The following is a 22,230-nucleotide window of genomic DNA, read 5'->3' on the forward strand; positions in this document are numbered from 1 at the left end:
TCCCATTTTTCATGTCCGAGAGCATACACATGAGTAAACTTGTGTGTGTCCTGCAGAACTGAGAGGCTGTTATGCCATCGAGGTCTGAGCTTGTATCCTGGGATCAGAAAAAAATTGCCGATGGCACAGGGGGAGTGAAAGAGGAGGAGAAGGAGGAGGGTGGGGGAGGAGGCGCAGGGATCGAGCCTGTGAGTGCTCATCGACCCTTCCCGATTAGACAGAGACTTTTAAGCACTCTCACACCTGCATCACCCCTTGCCTTGGGTGGAGGGGGGCGGGGGGGCAAGTATACCAAGCACGCTGTCACGGCAGCTGCGCGAGTGTTTAAAGTGAGCTGTAAGGAAGCTCCTCTAGCAACATATTATTGCAAATAATTTTCCCTGCAAAGTAATTATCAATGCTCTGCTCAGTATGTAAAGTGTGCACTTCAGGTGGCTTGCTTAATTTGCTCTGGGTGGCTATCATTTGAGTGTGGATTTTTAACTGTGGCAACGGCAGCGGTTTCTAATGGAGAAGGTATCAGGAGAGAATGTGAAGTGAAGATGAAGTGCCGCCGTAATTGAGTTGACTTTTTGCAGGGGAAGGTCAACAATAATGGAGCAACAATTTAAACAAATTCATTTAGACAATTCTGCCGTCTCTGTGCGGCAGTCGGAGGGAAAAATGAGCAATTTCTGGGCCACACTTTTATATCTTTATCTAAGTATTCTGTCCGGCAAAAAAAAAAAAAAAGAATATATATATATGTATACATATATATATATTGTTCTTTTCATACAGCTCGTTTTAAAACACCAGGCATTATGCAACAAGCAAGTATGTGCAAGCATGCACATTTCCATGAATGGAAGACGGCGCACACAATATAGGGCCCGCATTAAGGGCTGATTATGTATCCAAGAAACCTGGCTGCTGCACAGCATGGCACAATTACAATGGAGGGTGATAATTTAATTGTGCTAAACGGTGGATTCTGTGTCAGTGCTCCTCCAGCTGGGAGCTGTCAGGTAGTTATATCTCATTATGGCAGGTGAAGAACCCAGAGGAACCCAACCATGACACCTGTTACAACACGAGGAACCCCTGAAGGGAAACACATAGATGACTTTTTTTCCCCACTTTTTTTTCTTTCTTTCTCCCTTTCTCTCTCTCTCTCTTTCTCTCTCTCACGCACAGGCACTCGTGCATACACACACACACACACACACACACACACACAGTCCCAGCACTAGTTTCTGTGTGTAATTTGATTTTACTTACATGACAGTAAGAATGATTTTAAATCATTATTAATTTTATTGAAAGTGTTCAAGCTTGGTTTTATGGGGAGCATGAAAAGGATTCATGTTTCCATAAAAACACTTATGCACATTTTCATAATGCTAAAAAACAAAGATTAATAGAGTAAATAAACAACAAAATGAACCTTTCTGAATAAGTTTTCTAAACATATTTTTATGGGTTTCTTTCAGATTATGTTAATGGTTTTTTATAAAGTTTGACAAAAGAATCACACTGTAATTATTTGACGAAAGTTTCACTTAATTTATCTCTGTTTATATGGGCTGTATCCTTCATTTTTTGTTGTTGTTTTTTTGTTTTGTTTCTTTTTTTATCACAACTTTATCTCCAATTAATTTCAGCATTTTAGGATTGGTTGAAAGTTTGCTAAGTGGATCTTAAGATTTGTTTTGCCTGAATGCCTGTTCTGCTATTTGAACCGAATTAACAAAAAAATATATAACTTTATAAACAATTTATCTCTGTCTACGTTGTGTCCTATTATTTGGGACACATGTTTACTTGTGTACAATTATGCCATTTATGTCTAGTTATTCACCTTCCCTGTCCAGTTTTACTTTGGCAATTTATTTATTTTTTACTATTTATTCTATTCTCTGTTTTATACTTGCAAACACTTTTTTTTTTTTTCGCAATCAAAGCCCGAAGATCCGCGGCAGCACTAATCAAAGCCCGAAGATCCGCGGCAGCACTAAACCAGACAAGTGGGTGGGATGAGGGGGTAGTAGTGATGGTGGAGGGGGGGACGGTGTGGGGTTACTTATCACCATTGTCTATAAAAGGTAAACAGTGTGAAAGAGCAGATACGGCAGACGAAAGCAGGCCAGACCCTTTTATGATGAAAGAGGAAATGGGATAGCTGGGGACACATGGCCCAGCAGTCACAAGACCCCTGAGATGAGCGCCGCACAGCACCCCTCTAATACTTACCAATTAGGCAGAGGCTGTTTTGCACGATGATGAAACATTATCTCGGGGAACAATTCATGACTCAAAGCATTCCAGGCCACATGAGCCTGTGGCTAGAGAACTTAAGTCCTAATCCTTCAAATGTGTGCAATATTGTCAGCTATATATAGACCGTGCTGCTTCTTTATCTGACCCCGTCTCGTCGCTGCCACAGGTCTTCAAAGTGACCGAGGCTTTGTCTTTAAGGAAAATTGCGCCTATTGCTTAATGTAATTTGGATCTGATTCAACAGCTGAACACATTTTCCGTTGTAGTGTGTGAAAGTGTACAGCCTATTTCCTTTATATTTGAATAATTCATGTATATGGGGCTATTTGAAGAATACAGTGCAATTGTCCAAACAGGGCTGTTTAGCTAATTTTATTTTTTTTTGCGTGCATGGAGGCCAACAGAGATAACAAACCTGTTCCATCAAAAAATATGCAATCGTTTTCCACACGCTTTTACCACATTCAAATGAATTCTACCCTTTTTCTGGTTTTTTTGCACCTCATCCAGAGTCTTTGTTGTGTCAGCACCGATCTACTGCGCACGTACCCCTTTAGATCTCAGAGCCTTGTGATCCCCACTCTGAAGAAGAGGAGGAAAATACTGTACGCTTGCCCTCAGATATTTTCAGAGAATTATTGCCACTCTTCCCCTTTTCCTCTTCAATAATATGAGGTAGTATTGTATGGGGCTTGTCAGAAGATGGGGGTGGGGCAGAAGGATTTCTCTCCACTCTTTAGCTGCCTGAGCGCAGCCCTCCCAGTGCTGCTAATAAATTATTAACTCCTGCTGACAAATACTGTTATGGAGCCTGCTGCAGATCTGTTGCATTCTTTAACAAGATTGCTGTAGACACATGTTACAGGAGGATGGAGTCTCCACTGCTGCCTCTCTTCTTTGCTCCCTGTCTATCGTCTTCCCTCGCTCACGCCTCAGCAGTTTGACTGATGGCTGGAGACCAAAGTAAAAGTGCCTCAGAGACTGAATATTTTAGTGGTAAAATAATACCACTTGATTTACTGTGTAATACAAAAGCAGTGCTTTGTTTCGCGCTCACACTCCATTGAAGACGAGGCGCTTGTTTCGCTTCAGGCTCAAGCTTTTTGGGTGCATGAATAAAAAATACGTCGGATCCTACGTGATCGGCCCGCTCCCACCACTCACACACACGTGAACCCCCCAATTCCACCCACCGTTAAGCACGTGCGCTGAACTTTGCTCTGACTCTTGATTTTCAATTAACGGCACACAGTTTTGAAGCCGGGATTCGATCAGATATAATTGCAGGAAACGATTTAATGGCTGATTAAAATTGAAGGCTAAGTTCCACTAAAAAATACAGCCAACAACACTTCTGAGCGCCGAGGCTGAAAGACGGGGAGACAGAGACGAGCTCAGGTCTGCTAATCAAAAAGGTTGGCTCCGAACACAATTTCTTTGGGAACTTCAGATATTCCTGTTCCGTTATGAAATATTTGTATTACTCAGCTTCTAGTTTCTTGTTTTGATTTTTCAGTCTATTATATGTTTTTAGCCCATTGGCATGCAAACAAATTATGATAATAATTCCTCTTAATGTGAGCATAGATAAAAGATCTCATGTGTGAGTGAGTTAAGACCAAGAACCATCAGACCTTAAGTCCTTATTAGTAAAGTATCCGTTCTTACATAGAGCATATCTTTGCTTGTCTTGTACTGCTTGGCTTTCAGCAGAGAGTGCAAGGACACCACAGCACCATGCTCTGCTTCAGCCTTGAGTGTCCCCTCCATACACCCCTCCCTAGGCTCTACTAGTAAGTTAAGATTGGAAGTAAAGTGCTGTCACACTGACCCCTGTGGATAGAGCAGGAGAACAGGGCAGATGGTGATCAGGGATGAAGTTTATCATAACAAATACTTGGTTTTATCACTAGTCGGGTATTGCAAATATGCCAGTTCCCCTTGAGCTTTTTTTTTTTTTTTTTTTACATTTTGTCATGTAGTAATCTCTAACATCGGTGAGTTTAATTGCCATGTTTCTGTGATAGGCCACCCAAATGTAATGAATGACTGTGTAGCTGCAGAGCATGTTTTCTGTTTGCCATGAAGAGATTTGGAGAAAAATGTGTGAGTGCTACTCTGGTCTGGTAAGACTGAAAATGTTTTTTTTTTTTTTTTTTTCTTAAATGCAAATTGCTAAGTGTGACGGAAAACTAAGACCACACCCACTGTAAGAAATGGTGGTGGGAGCATCATGCTTTGGGAGCATGGAAACTTACCAAGGTTAGTTTAAAAATGGGACAAAGCAAGATACAGGGTTATTTATTGCTGAAGAAAATATGTTTGAGAATATTTTTGTGGTAAAATAATACCACTAAAAAAATTTACTTGTTCACATTTCAGAACAACCTAAAATATACAGCCAGAGCTACAATGAAAACAGTTTAAATCAAAGCAGAATCAGTGGGAATACTTAGGTTCACTCTTCATTCAGTCTGACTGCGCTTAAGCTTTTTTTCTGAACGAAATGGGGAGAAATCCAGGTTACTTAAGGGTAGAGTCATACCCTAAAACCATACACACTTATCACTGTAAGTGCAGGAGAAGTTGGTTATAATTGACTCAGGGGGCAGAATGCATTTGCGCACTGCACCTTTTAGATTTTCATAAGTAATTCATTTATTTCCATTCATTATTTTGTCATACATGTCAATCACCTGAAATCCCATGTAGCTTTATAGATGTAATGTGACAAAACGTAAAGTATTTCAATCAGTTTAAGTACCTTTGGAAAGTACCATTAAAACAAAGACCCGTGAATCCGTACCGCCAAATCTATATTCCACTTCCTATGTCACTCAAATATTAAAATACCTCTCTGCTTAACTTTACAATGTTGAGTTTTGAATAGTTTATATTAATTAGTCTATGTATCCTGCAACTGAAAATAAATAAATAAATAATGGTAACAAGCAAAAACTGGAGAATTAAATTATTAAAAACTAATTATTCTCCAGCTCCCTTTCTCCACTTTATAACACAGGAAGGCCACATTATTCCCTTTTTAATTGATTATCAAATGCATAATTAGATTTTCTTGCACAGTGTTTAATTTTATTCATTGCAACATACAGCATGAGTGTGACCTCATTAATTGTGAAAACAAAATGGAACTGGTTGTGTGAATAGTAAAAACACTCAAACGGAAAAAAGGCCGGGTTGTAAAAAGACGACAGAAATTTGAATTAAAATTTGTTTTCCTTCCACCTGATTTGTCAAGTACATCTTTCACTGTGATATTCAGGAAAGCACGCACCAGATTTTTGAATAGTTCCCAGCTTTTTTTTTTTTTTAAAGGGTACTTTTATTCTAAATAAAATTGGCTGTTTGGGTCTGATTGCTTCAAAGTAAAATCACCTCAAACAAGGAAAACTAAAGATGTTTGAAGGACAAAACCAAATGGAAGATTAGTCAGACAGTGCATGAAAAAGAAAGGTAAGAAAATAAACCGTTCCTTTAAAAATACCTTGGAAAATTTGCTTTAAAAAAATCTGGTTTTTCACTTCTTATGGGGATGCAGTTCTACTTATTGGCTGACCTTCTGTGGTAGATTTTTGGGCAAATCCAAAGGACACATGATTCCAAACGAATATCAAGTCATCCATCTGAACCGAACTTTATTAGGGACTCGATGACACGCAGAACAGACCAGCAACACGCATGAGAACCGGTGGTATTCGGGAATTGGAGTTTGCGACAGAATTTAACGTCTTTTTCTCTACTTTTGTGTTGTTGCCCTGCAGCAGAGTCATGTCTTCTAAGCAAGCTACATCACCTTTTGCATCTGTGGTTGACGGTGACGATGCTATGAGTCAGGAGCACTTGTCTTGGGAGAAAGACGAAAGCGCAGAGGCCCACGGCACCCCCCAGCTGCCCCTGCACAGTTTGCTCCACGGCAAAGCCCCCGATGAAATGCAGCCGCTCAGCAGCGTGCCACCAGAGAGCGACTGGGACAGCCTGGTGTCAGCACAGCAGCGCATGGTAAGGCATGCACACAACGCACTGCAAAATTTCAATCTATTGCAGTCCTCTGACAAAAAATAAATAAATAAAAATCCTTTGTATGGATAAAATAGTTGGAAAAAAAAATAAAGAATCACCTTTAGCTTCTGGCAATGTTAAAAATGAATAGCAATAAACAGTGTTTGCACTGAAATCCACTGATATGTTGAAGTGTGAAATCACAAAGACATTCCCTTTAGAAATAACAAGAGAAAGATCTCATACCTGAGTGCCTCAAAAGATCCAGTGAATTTTTAGAAGTGAAAAGTAAGTTTTCTATGTGTCTCAAAAAGTATTTAAACTCTTTTTACTTCTAGTTTCGATGCCTTTGTGGTGGGAATTTAAGCATAAAAGGAAAGCCTTGCAAAAGAGAACAAAAAAAATGCCTATTAGTGAACACGATGTGCTTATGCCCTCCCTGAGGTATTCAAATACAAAATGATCAGACTTTCATTGTTTCTAGCTTGCACAAAGAAGCTTTATCCTTCATTTTAATGCCATAGAACCTTTAGAGCTGCCGTCCTCAAAAGGGAATACTTAAAAAACACCACACTATGAGTCACTATTTGGGGGTCAAACAGATGATCCCACACTCTTTTCTGAATGTTGGCTTACAGAATGAAATCAGACAAGGTGTAAAGGTATACTTTTCTACCCCAATTTGCATGCTTTGGTTTTTGTTGCTGCTAAAAAAAGATGTCTTTTCGGAGACCCACAGCGAGAAAACAGCAAGGCCCCGGGGGACCATGTGCATTCTAAGCGTAGAGCAGTTTTGATGTGAGCAGAGCAAGGAAGAGCAGATACGCTTGTGGGCTATAGATGCAGGAGGCAGGTGGTTGTCTGTACCAGTGGGTCTCTGAAGTAACTCTGCATCCGGCTGCTGAGACCCTCCACAGCAATGCAGCACAACACGTACATGAACAGGTCCTGTAGCGGACATAGCATCAGGAGAGATGATTAGCTGTTGACGGGCAACTACAAAAAATGGTTTAGTTCATATAAAATTCATCTGTCAGAAAATTTCATATAATTTACTGTTAAATGCCATAGTTTTTGAATCCTTTGAATCCTCAGAAAACAGAGTTCGAGTTCTCTTCAGATTATTTCAGTTCCTGCCAACACAATCCAGGTACACAGCTTCACACAGAGCAAGTTCATTGTAATTTCACTAGTCAGTTGATGTTGCATATGCCAGTGGTAAAAAGTTGCTCATCTATGGAAGCTCTCCCAACTGCACGATGCGGTCGACTTCACAGCAATCTGTTGTCCCGTGCTAGCATGTGGTGACAATGAAGAGAAAAAAAAACTTCCTTTTAACTCTAAGAAACCTGCAGCAGAACCTGGCTCTGCATGAGCGACCATCCACTGAGACAGACTCAAATTTTGTTAGGTCAGAGCAGAGACAATACAGAAACACAGGAGCACTGAAGCAGTAGTGCTTCCTATGTTGAGTAAGAAGAAAGAATAGAAAAAGGGGTACGGATCGTAACATTATATGGGGAGTCTTCGGTCTTTGATAGATGTTGGATACAGCTTTGCAGATTTTGTTTATTTTGGACAACTTGGGCATTATTCTGTAATATATTAAGGGAGTGAACTTAAAAATCATCCGCAGAGGTTATTCAAGGTAAGAATACATTTTAGTTCCCGGTTATAAAACCTTCTCGCAATTTCTTTCCCCTTATTCTGACACTTTTATTGTTACGTCTTTATTGTTTGAGGATTAAACTAAGAAATACGAGAATAAAAAGACAAAAAAACCAAAAAAAAAAACAGCATGAGACAAAATGAGCAAAACAGGAGAAGGGTAAAACAGAGCGACAGCGAGAGCATGAGGTGAAGCCTTGAGGTGGAAGGGACGAGAGTTGCCTTTGCTGATTACCTGGCTCCATTGCAGTGCCATGCGTCTGTGTGGGCTGTGCCCTGAACCCATGCCAGCTGATTAACCCAGCACTTCTCCACTCCTCTCAAGCGCTCTCCACTGTCTCTGCTAGGCCGCGTAGCCATTCAGCTCAGCCCTGGGAGGTGCTGTGCCACGGCCGTGCCACTCTGCCGCTTGGTACCAAACCGCCCTGTGCTCCTCTGCTCGACATACCACATAGGGATGAGATTTTGGCACATAATGGCCTATTTTTCTGCATTCCTGACCGTCTTTATTTGGGATTGTCTGGCTTTCAATGTTGCATCCTTCAGTAACAGCTGTAACATCCCATGTTATCACACTTTCTATGATAAATGTGCAGCATGTGTTTGATACAGATGTCTGCTGTGTTTATTCTCTTCGGCACGCGGGCCAAAGTTTAAATCAGAGATAACTGTTCCCCCGTTAAAGGCTCCAACTTCTGGCTGCACAGCTACCTTCTGCTTTCTCAGACTCCAGAAGCCATAATTAACACTACCTTCTGTCAAACGCAGGCCTCAAACGCAGGTCTGTGTGCCGACTTACGCACTCCCAAAGTATTCTCCCCCATTCTTTCCCCCCTTTTCTTCGTGTCTCTGTTTGTGCACAGGGAGCACTCAGCCAGTCAGCCAGAGATGGAACCCCTGGTTAAATACTAAACCATACACAGGTGGGACAGAAAAACAACAACAGCCCCGAGACAGGATGCAGATTTACGAATGCTTCAGGCACTCAGCTAAGAACAGTCCTTTTCTAGAAAATGAGCAAATTACACGGCAGTCATCTTTACACAAATGCACTCAAACAGCAATTTAGTTTGAAGGTTTCACTGTATAGATAGTGCAGATGAATAGTAAAGCCTTAACAGATTATGGATTGGCACGATGAAAAGGTACCTCATCATTTCATCTCAATTTTTCACTTGTCACGTCTTACTTACCAGAATAGATTGCGCTGTTGAAAATACAGAAGCTCGTGCATAAAAGCCAGAGTTGAGCCATTTGATGTGGCCAAATCATTCCAAAGCTCAAATACCTCCCGCAATCACGACATTTGAATGAAAAAGAAAAAAAAAAACAGTCTAAAAGCTCAAAAAGCTCTGACAGTAGCTCAACAGGCTTATCATTAAACACACATCCTTCCTCTTACCTCCTCTCCTGACGGTTTTTTTTTTTTTTTGTCTTATAGGAACCTGACAGCAATAAAGTATGTTCCCTGTACTCCTTCCGGAACAATTCCACTTCTCCACACAAACCTGAGGAGGGGGCCCGGGAGCGGAGTGACATGCTGAGCGGATCAGCATTCGGGACTCCGGAGCGCCGCAAAGGAAGCCTGGCAGACGTTGTGGACTCGCTGAAGCAGAAGAAGCTGGAGGAGATGACAAAGACAGAGCAAGATGGTATGTCTCCCCGTGTGAGTGTGATTTGGAGCGAGAGTCCAGGAAGGCCTTGTTCCTACCATCTAATCCCACTCCTTCCAAATATTCACCGACTGTCTGCCTCCGCTCTCTTTTTCCTCTCCGCCTCACACACTTACTCAGGCTCACACAGGTCGGGATCAATGACGCTACAGTATTTCCACTTTGTTCTGAACCTCTTCCAATATGACAAAGACTGTGTGGCAGCACACCTCGGCATAAGTGTGGTCCTCTTTCATGCCAAGAAAAACTCTTTGACTATAAAACTCAGAGTGCGGACCTGATGCCAGGAACATTACCTCTTTTTTTTTATTTTTGCTACACAGAACACTTTTCGCTCTGAGCATACATGAAAGGTAACTTCTCTCAAATAGCCCAGGACCTTTACAAAGATCGCACCCGATTAATGTGACTAATTAGTTCATCTTTTTCTTTTTTTTCTTTTTTCCTTTTTCTTTTCAAAGCAAGCAGTGACAGCTAGAACAAGAAATCCTCTCCTGTAATAAGATAGTTAGTTCTCTGTCGTATCTCCGCCCGTTACACCCTTCTTGGCTCTCCCTCCTACAGCCTGGAGTCTATCAAGAGTATGGCGGAAAAACAAATATTTGAAAGAGCTTCTGAAACACATCCCCCTTCTTAATTAAGGCTGTAGTAATATAACTACATCCAATCAAATGTTAAACCCCCTTGGGAACGCATGTGTCTCATTTAGTGTCTGGGGAGCTCTTAGCTTAAGCACTTCATCAGACGAATAAATTAGACCTCTGTTAGCCTAAAAATAATTTGCCACTTCTTTTTTTAAGTATGCATGTGGCGATCTTTGTAACAGAGCATCACAGACCTCTCACCAGATAATTATGCCGCCACACCCTCCGATGACTGATTGTTTGTGTTGTTATTTAGATATTATCAGACAGCGCAACCAGCCTGGGCTCCACAGGGAAAAAATAAACACAATTTACTTGCTGAAATTTAACGTTTCTCAAAATTGATTCGAATGACCATGTGCAACTTCAGCGACTCATCGTCGAATACTTGTCATTTTGATGGCAGATTTTTCTTTCTATGCATATTCCCATATGGAAAGCTTGTGTGTGTTTTTAATATGTGGCTACCGAAAAATGATCAGCACTTGACATTAAAAATAAAATAAAATAAAATAAATCAATATTCCATTTCTGTAGCATAATGTCACACTGAACAATTAAGAAATATCCAGTTTGTAATTGGATCAAATGCTGACAAAAAAGTCAGGGTGTCAAAAACAAAAAATGTGTTATTAAATATATTATATTTTTAAATTCATACTTTAATATTTAAATTTGATCAGAAAGTTTAGACATTTTTACTGATAATCCAAAGAAATTGGCGAGGAAGTAAAGAAAATGAATATAAGGGATTATATTAGATTAATTTACCTTGTTTACACGTTTACTATAGATCCTATACATATTGAGCAAAGACTTGGATCTAAAGTTAATCCAAGTATGGCACTACACCATCATTTATATATCGCAATAATAGTTCTGTGCATCTAATATATGTTGCTAATATTACTTTTTTCCAAGTGTAGTTTGAATTTAATGACTGTTTTGTTATTTGTGGAAGGATTTTTCGCGACGGCATCATCAGTGCTCTCGGTGGCAACAGTGGACATTATGGAAATGAGCCCCATCTGCTGAAGGCTGGTTGTTGCAGTAATTTAAATGGTCAAGTGCAGCCTGTAATCCAGGGCCGTATGTTAGCGCGGAGAGGAGAGGGTGCTTCGGACTGCCATACAGCTGTTTGAATCTCCTGTTAATAATAGCGCCGTGGTCTGCCTCATGCTCCCTGTATCTCGGGCACCAAAATACACTCCCTTGTTAAGGCAAATTAGTTTCCGTGCAGGGAACCCAGCAGAAGACAAGAGCCATACGAAGTTCGGCATGCCGTCCCCGTGCCGAGAGAACTGAGAGTTGCTCTGTTCTCGAGAGCCCTCGAGGAAGCTTCTGTGGTGATGATCAGTGATTACTGTAAAATGGTGGGAGGCAGACTCTTACAAACTGCCTCCCAAAGAAGTTAACAGCAACCTTGGAGATATCATAATCTTGTGTCTTTGTCTATGGAGAGGGACACTATTGGAAATGAAAAGAGCTGGATTAACCAATTAAAGGACATAGAGGAACGATCTCTTGTTGATGTGTCTAATGTGTCATAAGCAAGAAAAGACGATGGATATAACACTTTTTTAAGCATTTCAACTGTCGTGTCTCATTCTGCTGCTCAGTGCTTGTCTGATCAGGATTCACAGAGGCCCTCAGAGACTCTTCACCATCTGCTACCGTTCTTCCTCTGTTTGATTTTTATTTATTTATTTATTTATTTTTTGGGTAGGTCAAGATGGTTCTGTGGAGATAACCACAGTGACCTAAAGTGAAGAAAAGGATGCATTCTCCTTGTAATAATCCTACTAACAAATTCGAAAACCCAATTAAAGTAATGTAGAAACCAACTGAAGCTTAGATTGAACTTCTTTCAGACATTCTGAGCAAGTTGAACTATATTACCAGATCTTCCTGTGATTTTTGTGATTTATTTTTTTATTTTTTTTTACTTTTTATATGTAACTTGTTATAAATAACACACATTATCTTCTTGAGACAATACTGCAAAATTAAATTAGGCCTTAATGCTATTATTGTTAATTAAAAACCAAACTGACCTTTAGGCAAGAACAAGCAGACATGGAACGGCCCATATTATTAATGGACAGTGATATTTCTGATGTCTTCCATTACCATCATGGCTTCCTTTAACAACATTATGAGGCTCATTTCCTGATTCACCACAATGCCTAATAAACCCTGCAACAATAGAGACATTGCTCAATATTATAGGTGTAATTCCTCCATTCCTCCATCTCTATATATTTTTACCCTTTCACCCTCTCCATCCTTCTATCTTTACTCTCCATCTTGAATCCCTTAAAGTGCTTTAAGTGCTTGTGACTGTGCTAATGAATGAAAATGTCCTCCCAGCAGTGAGCACTGCATTTAGCTGAATAGTCACCTTTGCTGTAAAAGCTCTATTAGGCCCAGTTGCCAGCAGGGCTAACGATTGTGCCCCATGTTTATTTACTAGGTATTGTAAATGCATTATTTATGGATAAGCCTCCAGACAGCACTTGTCAAGAGTTAAAAATGTCAGAATTAAGTATTATGGTAAAAAGAAAAAATAGCTACCATTATAAAAACCCAAGGTGACCTTGCTTTGATTCACGTGCAGTTAGAACAGTTTTATATAATGCACTAAAGTATGAATCAATACTGTGTAAGTCAACAGAAATCCTTGTGTGTTGAGTCTTTATGATTGTCCCAAAGACAAGGACGGGTAACCCTGCTTGAGGCTCCTGTTCCAGCTTTTAGGGAGCGTTATCTGGGGGATATCGACTTGTCCGCACACCTAGCATCGAGCATATCTTGTGTAATCTTTTATTATTAAGAAAAATGCTTGCTTGGACCAAGTCAGAGAAAGTACATTTTCTTTATTGGTTGGCATACAGCTGACAAGAATTATAATGAATAGATTAAAGAAAGAAAGAAAAAAAACAACTTAAGAACAAATCAGAGAAACGTCTATAATTGGCTAAAATTCAGCAAGAACAATCCCTGTACTGATCAAATGAAACTCTCCCGGATTAGCTGCCGTGTTCTTGATGTGCCTCTCAAGTGTACATACCTGGGTAACATGCATCCCTTTTTGAATAATCAAAGTGAATTTACAACAAGGTGGTTACATTTTTAAAATATGAGAAATAAAGGCACTAACATAAAAAAATTAAAAAAAAGATTTTGGGACATTATTTTAGGACGGTAGAAGAAAACTTGGGAACAATACCTCATCAAATATTCCAAACTTGGAAGATCTGAACATAATAAATGACTACTTCTTGTTGTTTACCGTACCTGGGCTGTGATAAATGACAGTGATCTGGCAACGTTTCAAGGCAGTTGTTGAGAAAGTGGAGCAGTGAGCAGTGGTAGCCTGGGGACATTTAAGAAAGGAGATTTTTCCCACATAATCTATACTTACAGTATAATAATACACCCATTGTCTGCAGAATAACTGCATTTCCATGTGCTGCAATTCAAGAAAAATACAGGAAAAGAAATCTGGATATATGCCAATGTTTCCGATAAAGAAGAAGAAAAAAAAGATGCTCTATTTAAAATCGCATCCCTGGTTTAGGCCAGCTATTTAGATATTGTAGGTGCTCTTGCAGAATAATCAACACCTGAAACCCTTTGACACAGTCACGGCTAATTAACTCAGCAAAGGGGAGTCAAAGCACCAGGCAAACTGCAGCCGCTTGCTTTTTAATCTCAGGCTGAAGGATATTTAATGGTTGCTGGGAAAAAAAAGAGTTCCCCTATTACAGCGGCAGGTAACCCGACTGTCGCCTGTGACAAAAAGCAGCGCAGCAGGGTGTGCCAGCGGACTAATTGTGCTTGGGCACAGGATTTATATATTTGAACTGTGTTTGGTTCCAAGTCACCACTTAGACCTGTCTTCTCTATTTGTAAGTGTAATCCCCCCGGCGAGACTGTGTATTATCACTGTATAATGACTGTGCAGTAGGTTGAGTGTGGGGGAGTGATCTGCATTGTGTGAGTAGCCCCAGGTCATTATCCGCTATTACAACATGCCATGTAATGAGATTCTGGGATGGGTGAGAGCTGCGGTAGAGAATGGGATCAGCTCTAAGGCTTGTGGTCTGATTAGCGCTGATGAACTCTTGACTCTGTTGTTACACCGTTCCCCCTCGGTGTCAGGGCTCCTGCTGACTCTACATGGAGGCTCGCTGGAAATTGGTTGCAGGTGCTGACGGTGTCAACAGATCTATTTCTTGCACATTTACTTGCTTTAAATGCAGTGCTCAAAAGGGTTGTGGGATTTTTTTTTCTTTTTTCATGTTCTATAAGTTTCCTTGCATGTAACTTGTGTTACACATTCTGTCACATAAATTTGTTTTTCCCCCTTTTTCAAAAGAGATTGAGGAGCTTTCTCCCTGCTCCTCTTTTCGTTCCCGCCCCTCTCCCCTCTCGTCTCTTCAGCAGCTGCCATGTCATCTGGTTCTCCTTTATCCCACCTAATTAATAGGAATCTTTGTTATAATGATGTGAGTACGAGCCTCTGACTCCATGCATATGCAATCAGGGCTGGAAATCCATTTCCTTGCCTGCTGATTCTTCACACATTGCTCTCCACTCCCTCTTACTGCTGCAGCCTTCCGGACAGCACCAGCCCAGGACCTTTGTGTCAGGACAGATGCAGAAGCCAGACATCTGTCAAGCATCTCTCCTACGTCAAGCATTTTGTTTTTTTAAATAATCTGTTGTCTCTGTTCGTAAATTTGAGCCGGCCTCTTAATTTCATAACGTACTGTATTTGATTGAGTTGACCATTTTTCTGTATCTGCGTGTGCGAGTGAGTGTGTGTTCAGGCTTGAATGTCCTGCAAGTGCCAGTGGGGGCCTTCCTGTGTGTGTGTGATCTCTCTTGGCCTGTGGCATGGTGCAGCAGCTCAGTGGAGCAGCTCTCTGGTCTGTCACTTTTGTTTGAATAGGTAATGCAGATCTGTTCAGGCTGAAGAGACACGAGCTGGAATCGCTTGTTAGGACACATGATCAAAAGTGGCTCTCCGCTCTCTGCCAATCAACCCTCTTGTCGCCCTGTGAGGCAGACGTTAAATAGATTTTTCGGCTGTATGCCGTGGGCTGCCTGCCAGCCTGACATGTGAACTTTCACAAATCTGACACACGGACCTTTTACTCCTCCCCGCTTTTCATTCCTCTTCCTTCATCTCTTTATTTTGTCTTCTTTCTTTTTTCCTGTTTTTTTTTTCTTCTCCCGGTCTTCCACCCTATCATCTTTTTGTCCTTATCTGGCCCAGATCAAAATTGTTCCTCTTCCTATGAATTTTGTCTCCCACCGTTGTTTCTTTTTTTTTTACCCTCCAGTGACAAAGTTGCTCTAGTGCCAGGCTGAGATCAGAGCCCACTGCTAAATGGAGTGGCTGCATGAGGGGAATAGTCAGAGCAGAGAGCCCGGTCCACTGCTGAATTATGTATTTACTATCTGTTCCAAAACAGAGCTGTCACATAACACAGGCTTGTTCCCGTGGGGTGATGGAGGCCAGCAAAGGTTTTACTTTACACAAGCTAAGGAGCAGATTTTGTTGCCCGTTTCAAAACGGGAACCCTTTCTGCTGTCTTGGTCGTTCAGATGACAAAACAAGCAGCTGCTTCTTCAATGTGCCATTCTTTGCATTCAAGATCACCTTCCCCACTTCTCATATTCCGATTAGTCAACAGTAGCAACTGCTGCTGAGCATTCCAGGGGCCATCTTCCCCGGGTTTCAGCTGTTGTGTGTCCCCCTGCACCCACGCAGCACAAAACTCCCATTGTGATCTTGGTTTACAAGTCGCACAGAAACCCCTTGATGGGAGGAAACGAGTGTCTCTGAGAGACAAATCACAGCCAGGGTTACACAGAGGCTCGCTTGTCTTTGTATACTCACAAATCCGCACGTCGGCTGTAGGTATAGCTCGTCTTATGCATATTTATTGAATGGGATAGAAAGACAGGAAGCAATGCGACATTGCTTCCTAATGCATTATGAAGTTTTTTTTTTTGTTGTTTGTTTAAATTAAAAACAAAACGATAGTTTCACGTTCTTGCTACATGTGAATAATCAAATGATTAAATCAGCGACAGCTCTGAGAGTATTTTTGGAGAGACAGAGAGTGAGCAGTGCTGACACGTACTAAGGCAGAAGCTATTAATGCTTCTATATTTGCCTTTAGACCATATAGGCTGGAAGTGGGAGATAACACCCTTGTTTTGCCGTCGTATGAAACATGAGGAGGGTCATACGCAGACAAATTGCACAAAGTGGGAAGAGTGGTGGTGTTGGTGAGGGGGGCCGGAGGGTACTGGGGCAGTCAGAAATAGAAAGAACAGGGTATTCCACAACGGGATGAGGAGAAGACATGTGTCCTGCTGCATGTGTGTGTATGTGAGCCCGCTGCAGGGTTGCTCTCTGCATCCCACTGTGTGCCAAGTAAGTATCACTGTCCTAGCCGTGGCATTCTGCTCCCAAGCATTCTCTACACATATCTTGACAAAAGAAATAGTGTCATCTGACCAAGGATCAAAATAGTGTGAGTGTAATTCACACTCTGGGCACAGACAGCCTCTGTGGCCCTCTAATGATTTCACAGCACATTTCTGACTCAGTCTGCGAGTCAAAGGTACGTCAGCCATCCGGCAGATTGATCCTGCTTTGATAGAAGCAGACATGACAACTTGTGCAGATGCAGCCTATTAACATATTTGCATTATTTGTCACAGAAAACAGGCGAGCGGGAACGTCTTCCAGCAAACTTTAATGAGCCGTCTCTTGAACAAAGAGACTGTTTAATCAGCTCTGATAAAACACACGTTTTTTTTCCTCCTCTATGTTTCACCCCCCCCCCCCCCACCCCACCCCACTTGTTCAATAACATTACAAGCATGAGGAGGTGTGATGAAAATGTCAGAAGAAATTAGCAGAACTCTGTTTTATTGCGTTGCAAAGTGTGGGTGCCAACCATAATAATCGTAAGATGAATATCATCACTCTTAAGCTGAACCTCCAGTGTAATTTTCGAGATTGCACCGACCGGCAGTTTAAGATGCAAGATGTTGCTCTACTGCCAATTGCTCAGGAGGGAGGTCAGTAAGTTCATCTTGATGTCAAACAAGAATGAATGATTTATCGAAGCAGAACTTTTTGTTTGTCTTTCATGACAAAACCGCAATTGTTTTACCGCTCCACGCACTGTTTACTGGCCCACTCATCTTCCTCCCTCTTGCTTCGTTCTTTTTTTTTTTTTTTTTTTTTTTTTTTGACATGTTATTTCTGGGTGGGTGGCACGTTGCCCAACAAAGCCAGTGCTGTTTGCTCCCCTGTTGTGAGCTGGACCAATGAGCTCAGTCTCTCAAGAGAAGCACATTTCTCCATCTTTGCCCAGCAGGTTGCAGCCCATATGACTCTGTATCCCACAGGAAGGGAATAGGCATGACTGAAAAGAAAAAAAAAAAAAAAATACAGCTTGTATTGTCTCTGGACTTGAACAAGAGCACATTGAAACATGTAGTTGAGGGTAAGTAAATGGAGGTCTTTAGAGTGTTAATCCAGCCTTCTTTGTCACAGTTTCAGTTGTTTAGCACTTCAAATCTGAAGTTACTCTGACTTCAGATTTGAGAAAATTTGGAAAACAATCTATTTTTTTCTTGTTGTCATGTTTTGACTGAAGATCAGCATGCATCTGTTTTATTTGCTTGATGCCTTTTTTTAAAATCTTGTTACATGTTTTAAGAATGACCTTTGCGGTGTCAAATCTTCCTCCAAAGAAAACAGTAGTTATGCATTATTTTTAGGAACACAGACAGACGGATTGCCATAAAAGTGAAATATGCAATTAAAAATGACTTCAGTTTGTTTTAAAGAGAATTTTAGAAATAGCGATTTTGTTAAAAAAAAAAATCTCAGTGAGGGGTCTCTCCCGCCACTGAATAAATATGCTCAAATTAATTTGAGCATATTACAAATTACAAATTTAAATGTGTAATTTTCTTTTGTTACCATACAATACTTCTGGAATAACACATGTATTTATTTTAAGGTTTTTGTCACAGTTTTTTCATTGTTTTTTTTAATCAAAAATGTTGATAAATATAAACAACATGGACTTCAATGTAATTTAAATATTATTTGGCTGTTGCATAAATTCATACTTTTTCTTTCAAAAGCAACCAATGTACGCTAAAAAAAAAAAAAAGAAAAAAGTGACCCATGGGGTTCTGGTCCAGTTCACATTATGTGTAGATCCTAAAGTCTGGCATTTTAGTAAACACATTCAGATGAGTAATTCAGTAAACAACTTTAATTATGCAACTTTTTTTTCCACAAAATTGTTGTTTAATGAGAAAATAATACTAAATTACAAGAGCTGCAGAAAATTCAACACATTTGCAGTTTTAAGTATCATAACATGTTCCGTAATCATGACATTAAAAGAAAAAAAAATAAAATAAAATGAAAAAGCTTTATTATAAGGCTCAGTCTTGCATGGTGGCTGTCCAGAGTTCCTAAAATAAAGTTTCAGTGTGTAAAGCAGACACTTGGCTTCCCTACAAACTGTGATGCATTCATGTGGATCCTATTAGTCTCTTTTTGTCCTTGTGGAGTCAGACACCCATTAATTTACTAATTCACACTGAACTGCTATGATCACAGTGCTCCCCATTTTCTTTGCACGTCTATTAATTTAACATAGATGAATAAATGTGAATGTTTTCGAGCATTGATTAGCAGGCAACTTTATGTCTGACAGTTAAATTGCTGGGTACCCCCCCTAAAAAAATCTCCCCAATGCAAGGTACCCAGTAATTAAATTTTTGCGGGAAATTATTATCATTTATTACAGTGCGCGGACTGTAATGATTGCTAACATCAAATGGAAATTATAAATTAAAATTGAGTCGACATGTTTCTACTCGTGAAGTGCTGATCCCCCTCATCAGCATCGGCTTAAAATCCAGGGGTAATGTCTACTTTTCCTTTCTAGTAAACTAAACACACTCGTCTTTCAGTTTCAGTAGCATATTTGCATAATAATGGCCATGTTAAAAAAATAGCAATATGTCATAGGTATCATCTTTCTTAAAAAAATAAGAAATTGTATTTTACTAACAGTAATCACATTTGCTCTGCCTCACTTTAATCACAATAACTCTTCCTTTCATTTTAGATTTAAAATAACTGTTTTGCAACCCAAACAGAAACTTAAAAAAAAAAAAAAAAGAAGAGGAAGCAGAGGGATCAGGGACTGGAAAGTTCATTTTGCCATCCAAGCATTTAATGATCCTAGTTCTTAAAAGTGACCTTGCAGGTTAGAAAGCAGAGCAGCACAGCAGCTCCTTCCAGCTGCACACATGGCATCCATCGGGGGCACAATCACGCACAGTCCCAACACCTCAGGCTCGGACATATGTTGAGTTTTATTTCATTCTTCTGACATTAATCCTATTCACCAGCTGTTCTGCCAGCTGCCACTCTCCGGCTTAAGGGGAGATTGCAGTTTTGGGGGCTCTGAGTACTGGTTTATCTTGGCTCCTCGTCTTCTGCTCACAAAGTTTTGATTGAGTGAGGTTCTTTTTTTTTTTTGCACTACTATCACCTGTATCCAGCTTCCTACCTTACAATTCCTCTCTTTTCAAGTGATGTGAGGCAGCAGCTTGTTGAGATTTAAAGGTATTCAAAGAATAGTTATGCTAAAAGAAAGAAACATGAGTTCCCCTGCTAGAAGAAGATGCCTTAAGATCACCTGCTTGTTCATTCTTTCTTCTCAGAAAGCCACTGTAAGGACCCGCAGCACTGGAACCGGCTTATAGCACCGTCATCTAGCAGCATTTCAGTGGGATTAGCCTGGACATGGCCTCGGCCTGTACAGTTATGATTATTGACATATTGGGTCTGACATATTTCACATTTATGTGCATTGTCTGGAAGCATACTCAAGTGTTCTCAATGTCATTTCTGCTGAAGTACAGCGGGGCAGCCTGCGAGCAAGGGCCGCAATGAATTGATCATTGCTCACTGCTCACTTTAATAATTCAAGGCTGATTGCCACAGAGTGCCGCAGTAAAATGGATTGGGAGAGGTCACATGCTGCTTGGCTCAGGAGGTGAAGCCTCTAGGGGATGCTTAATTCATATATGCTTGATGGACACGTGTCCTATTTAGAAAGGTCAGGGTGCTGTGTGCACAGACGGCGTCTCGCAACGGACAGGTCAACCCTGTAGGATTAACATGTTGGTCAGTGAAGATCGAGGCGAGGGGGACGGGAAAAGTTTCTTCACATGGAAGCCAGTTTGCTTACCCTTGCATAAAATCTATGACCCTTAAAAAAATTATTTGTTCATTCCTACTGTATTTGTTTTTGCAGAAAATAGTTCCACTTTGGGCCGGCCTGATGCATTAGCAGATTGTTGTTGCTCGGCTCTGGGATAGCAAAACTTTTCCTGCTAGCTGTTACTGTTTGTAAATAGATCAGAGAGAAATAACTATTATTATGATCTCGGATTTTATTGTCACCGACAAGAATGTGATGCAACTCCTTTTAAATCTTCCTTTTAGCTAAATGTTTTAGTTTACCTCCCGGTTAACAAACTTAAACGTATTCATTCAATTTGAGATAAAAAGATTAAAACGTTTTTTTTTTAGTTTTTTTTTTAGCATAGACTGTAATGTTAAATAGTCCAATTCTTCTCATTTAAATATATTGTTGTTAAAACACTTTATATTTTTTCTATTTATTAAAAATAGAAACTTGGACTTTTGTCTTTCACTAAGATGTTAAAGTCAGAACAAGCAACTACTCAAAAATATTTCCATATCGTAAAGTTCTTCAAGTTAACAACTTGCATAAAAAGAAGAGAAAAATGAGGCATATCCTTATTTACTGACTATCAATAAAGGAACAAGGCAATAAATAAATAAATGATTAAAGTTAGCATTTAATTTTAAATAATCTTTATTTACTGGTCTGCTTGTGAAGAAAAGCACATACATTTCAATAAATTTTTGATTAATCAATTATCTGAAAAACAATTTGTGTCAAATAAAGAATGCAAAAATGATTAGGCAGAGAAAGGACCTCAAGTAAATCCTGCCTTGGATCTTAAACAATCTCAGGCCACATCTGCGTGTAGCCGTGTCAAACTCTTCAGTTCACTTTGTATCCACCACTTAAACACATCAACAAAGAAATAGAGGCAACTATAAAAAAAAAAAGTAGAATAAAATAAATATCCACTAGAAGCAAATGTTTCCAATCATGAAAGAAACAGACTAAGTATTTAAAGTCCAAACTACTTTGTACTTAACTATTAATCCAATCTTAGCCTTCAGCAAAGCTTCCCCAAAGCCTCAAATGCTTGTTTATGAAAGGACCTCCGACTTAGAAAAAAAAAAAGGACAATCTTTTGCTGACCCCTAACCCGTTTAAGAGGCTAACAACTGATTTTGGCTCAGATACAGGAAAGAAGGTTGGACCTAGCAGTGACGAACATCAGGAAAGCTGCAACAGAGGGGATATGTTCCCTCTCTGATGAAGCACGTCTTAACTGCAGCGCATTTTTAGACACTGTTTACACGACCAGACAGGACAGACTAAAGGTGACTAACAGAAATGTTCACCAAGTGGAATAATGATTAGGTGTCAGTTAAAGAAAGCCCTCCGCCAGGTGCAGGCACTCTGCTTGTACAGTGACACCAAAGCAAAAAGCTGGACTTCCTTATTTATGCATGCCAGCACCGGTAATTACACGTAAAAAAAAAAAAAAAGCTGGAATTATTTAACTGCCCCAAAGAAGTCTCTTGGAAATGGAGGAGGTTATTACAACTGTTGACAACGAGCAAAGGTAATTGCCTAAAAATGAGCGACAGCGCTGTGTTATGCTCTAAATTTTTTTTCTCCCCTCTCCCCTATCTGAAGCTCCCTCTTTAGAGTTCGTATTGTGCGGCA

At 40.2% G+C, this 22,230-nt stretch overlaps 1 protein-coding gene across 2 annotated transcripts in view; it reads left to right on the forward strand.

The window, feature by feature from the left end:
• Positions 1 to 22,230, forward strand: part of sox6 (SRY-box transcription factor 6) — a 140,233-nt gene that overhangs the window by 39,623 nt on the left and 78,380 nt on the right. The window contains exons 4-5 of one of the 2 annotated variants that reach the window (XM_088004270.1): positions 6,042 to 6,279; positions 9,389 to 9,599. In XM_088004270.1, coding sequence (XP_087860396.1) covers positions 6,042 to 6,279; positions 9,389 to 9,599 — 449 coding nt within the window. Of the gene's footprint in view, positions 1 to 3,543; positions 6,280 to 9,388; positions 9,600 to 22,230 lie in introns of those variants that run through there. The other variant, XM_014993554.2, reaches the window with a different exon arrangement.

The sequence above is a fragment of the Poecilia mexicana genome, unplaced genomic scaffold (assembly GCF_051168715.1).
Source record: "Poecilia mexicana isolate PSO_F unplaced genomic scaffold, ASM5116871v1 scaffold_3, whole genome shotgun sequence".
NCBI classification, from domain to species: domain Eukaryota; kingdom Metazoa; phylum Chordata; class Actinopteri; order Cyprinodontiformes; family Poeciliidae; genus Poecilia; species Poecilia mexicana.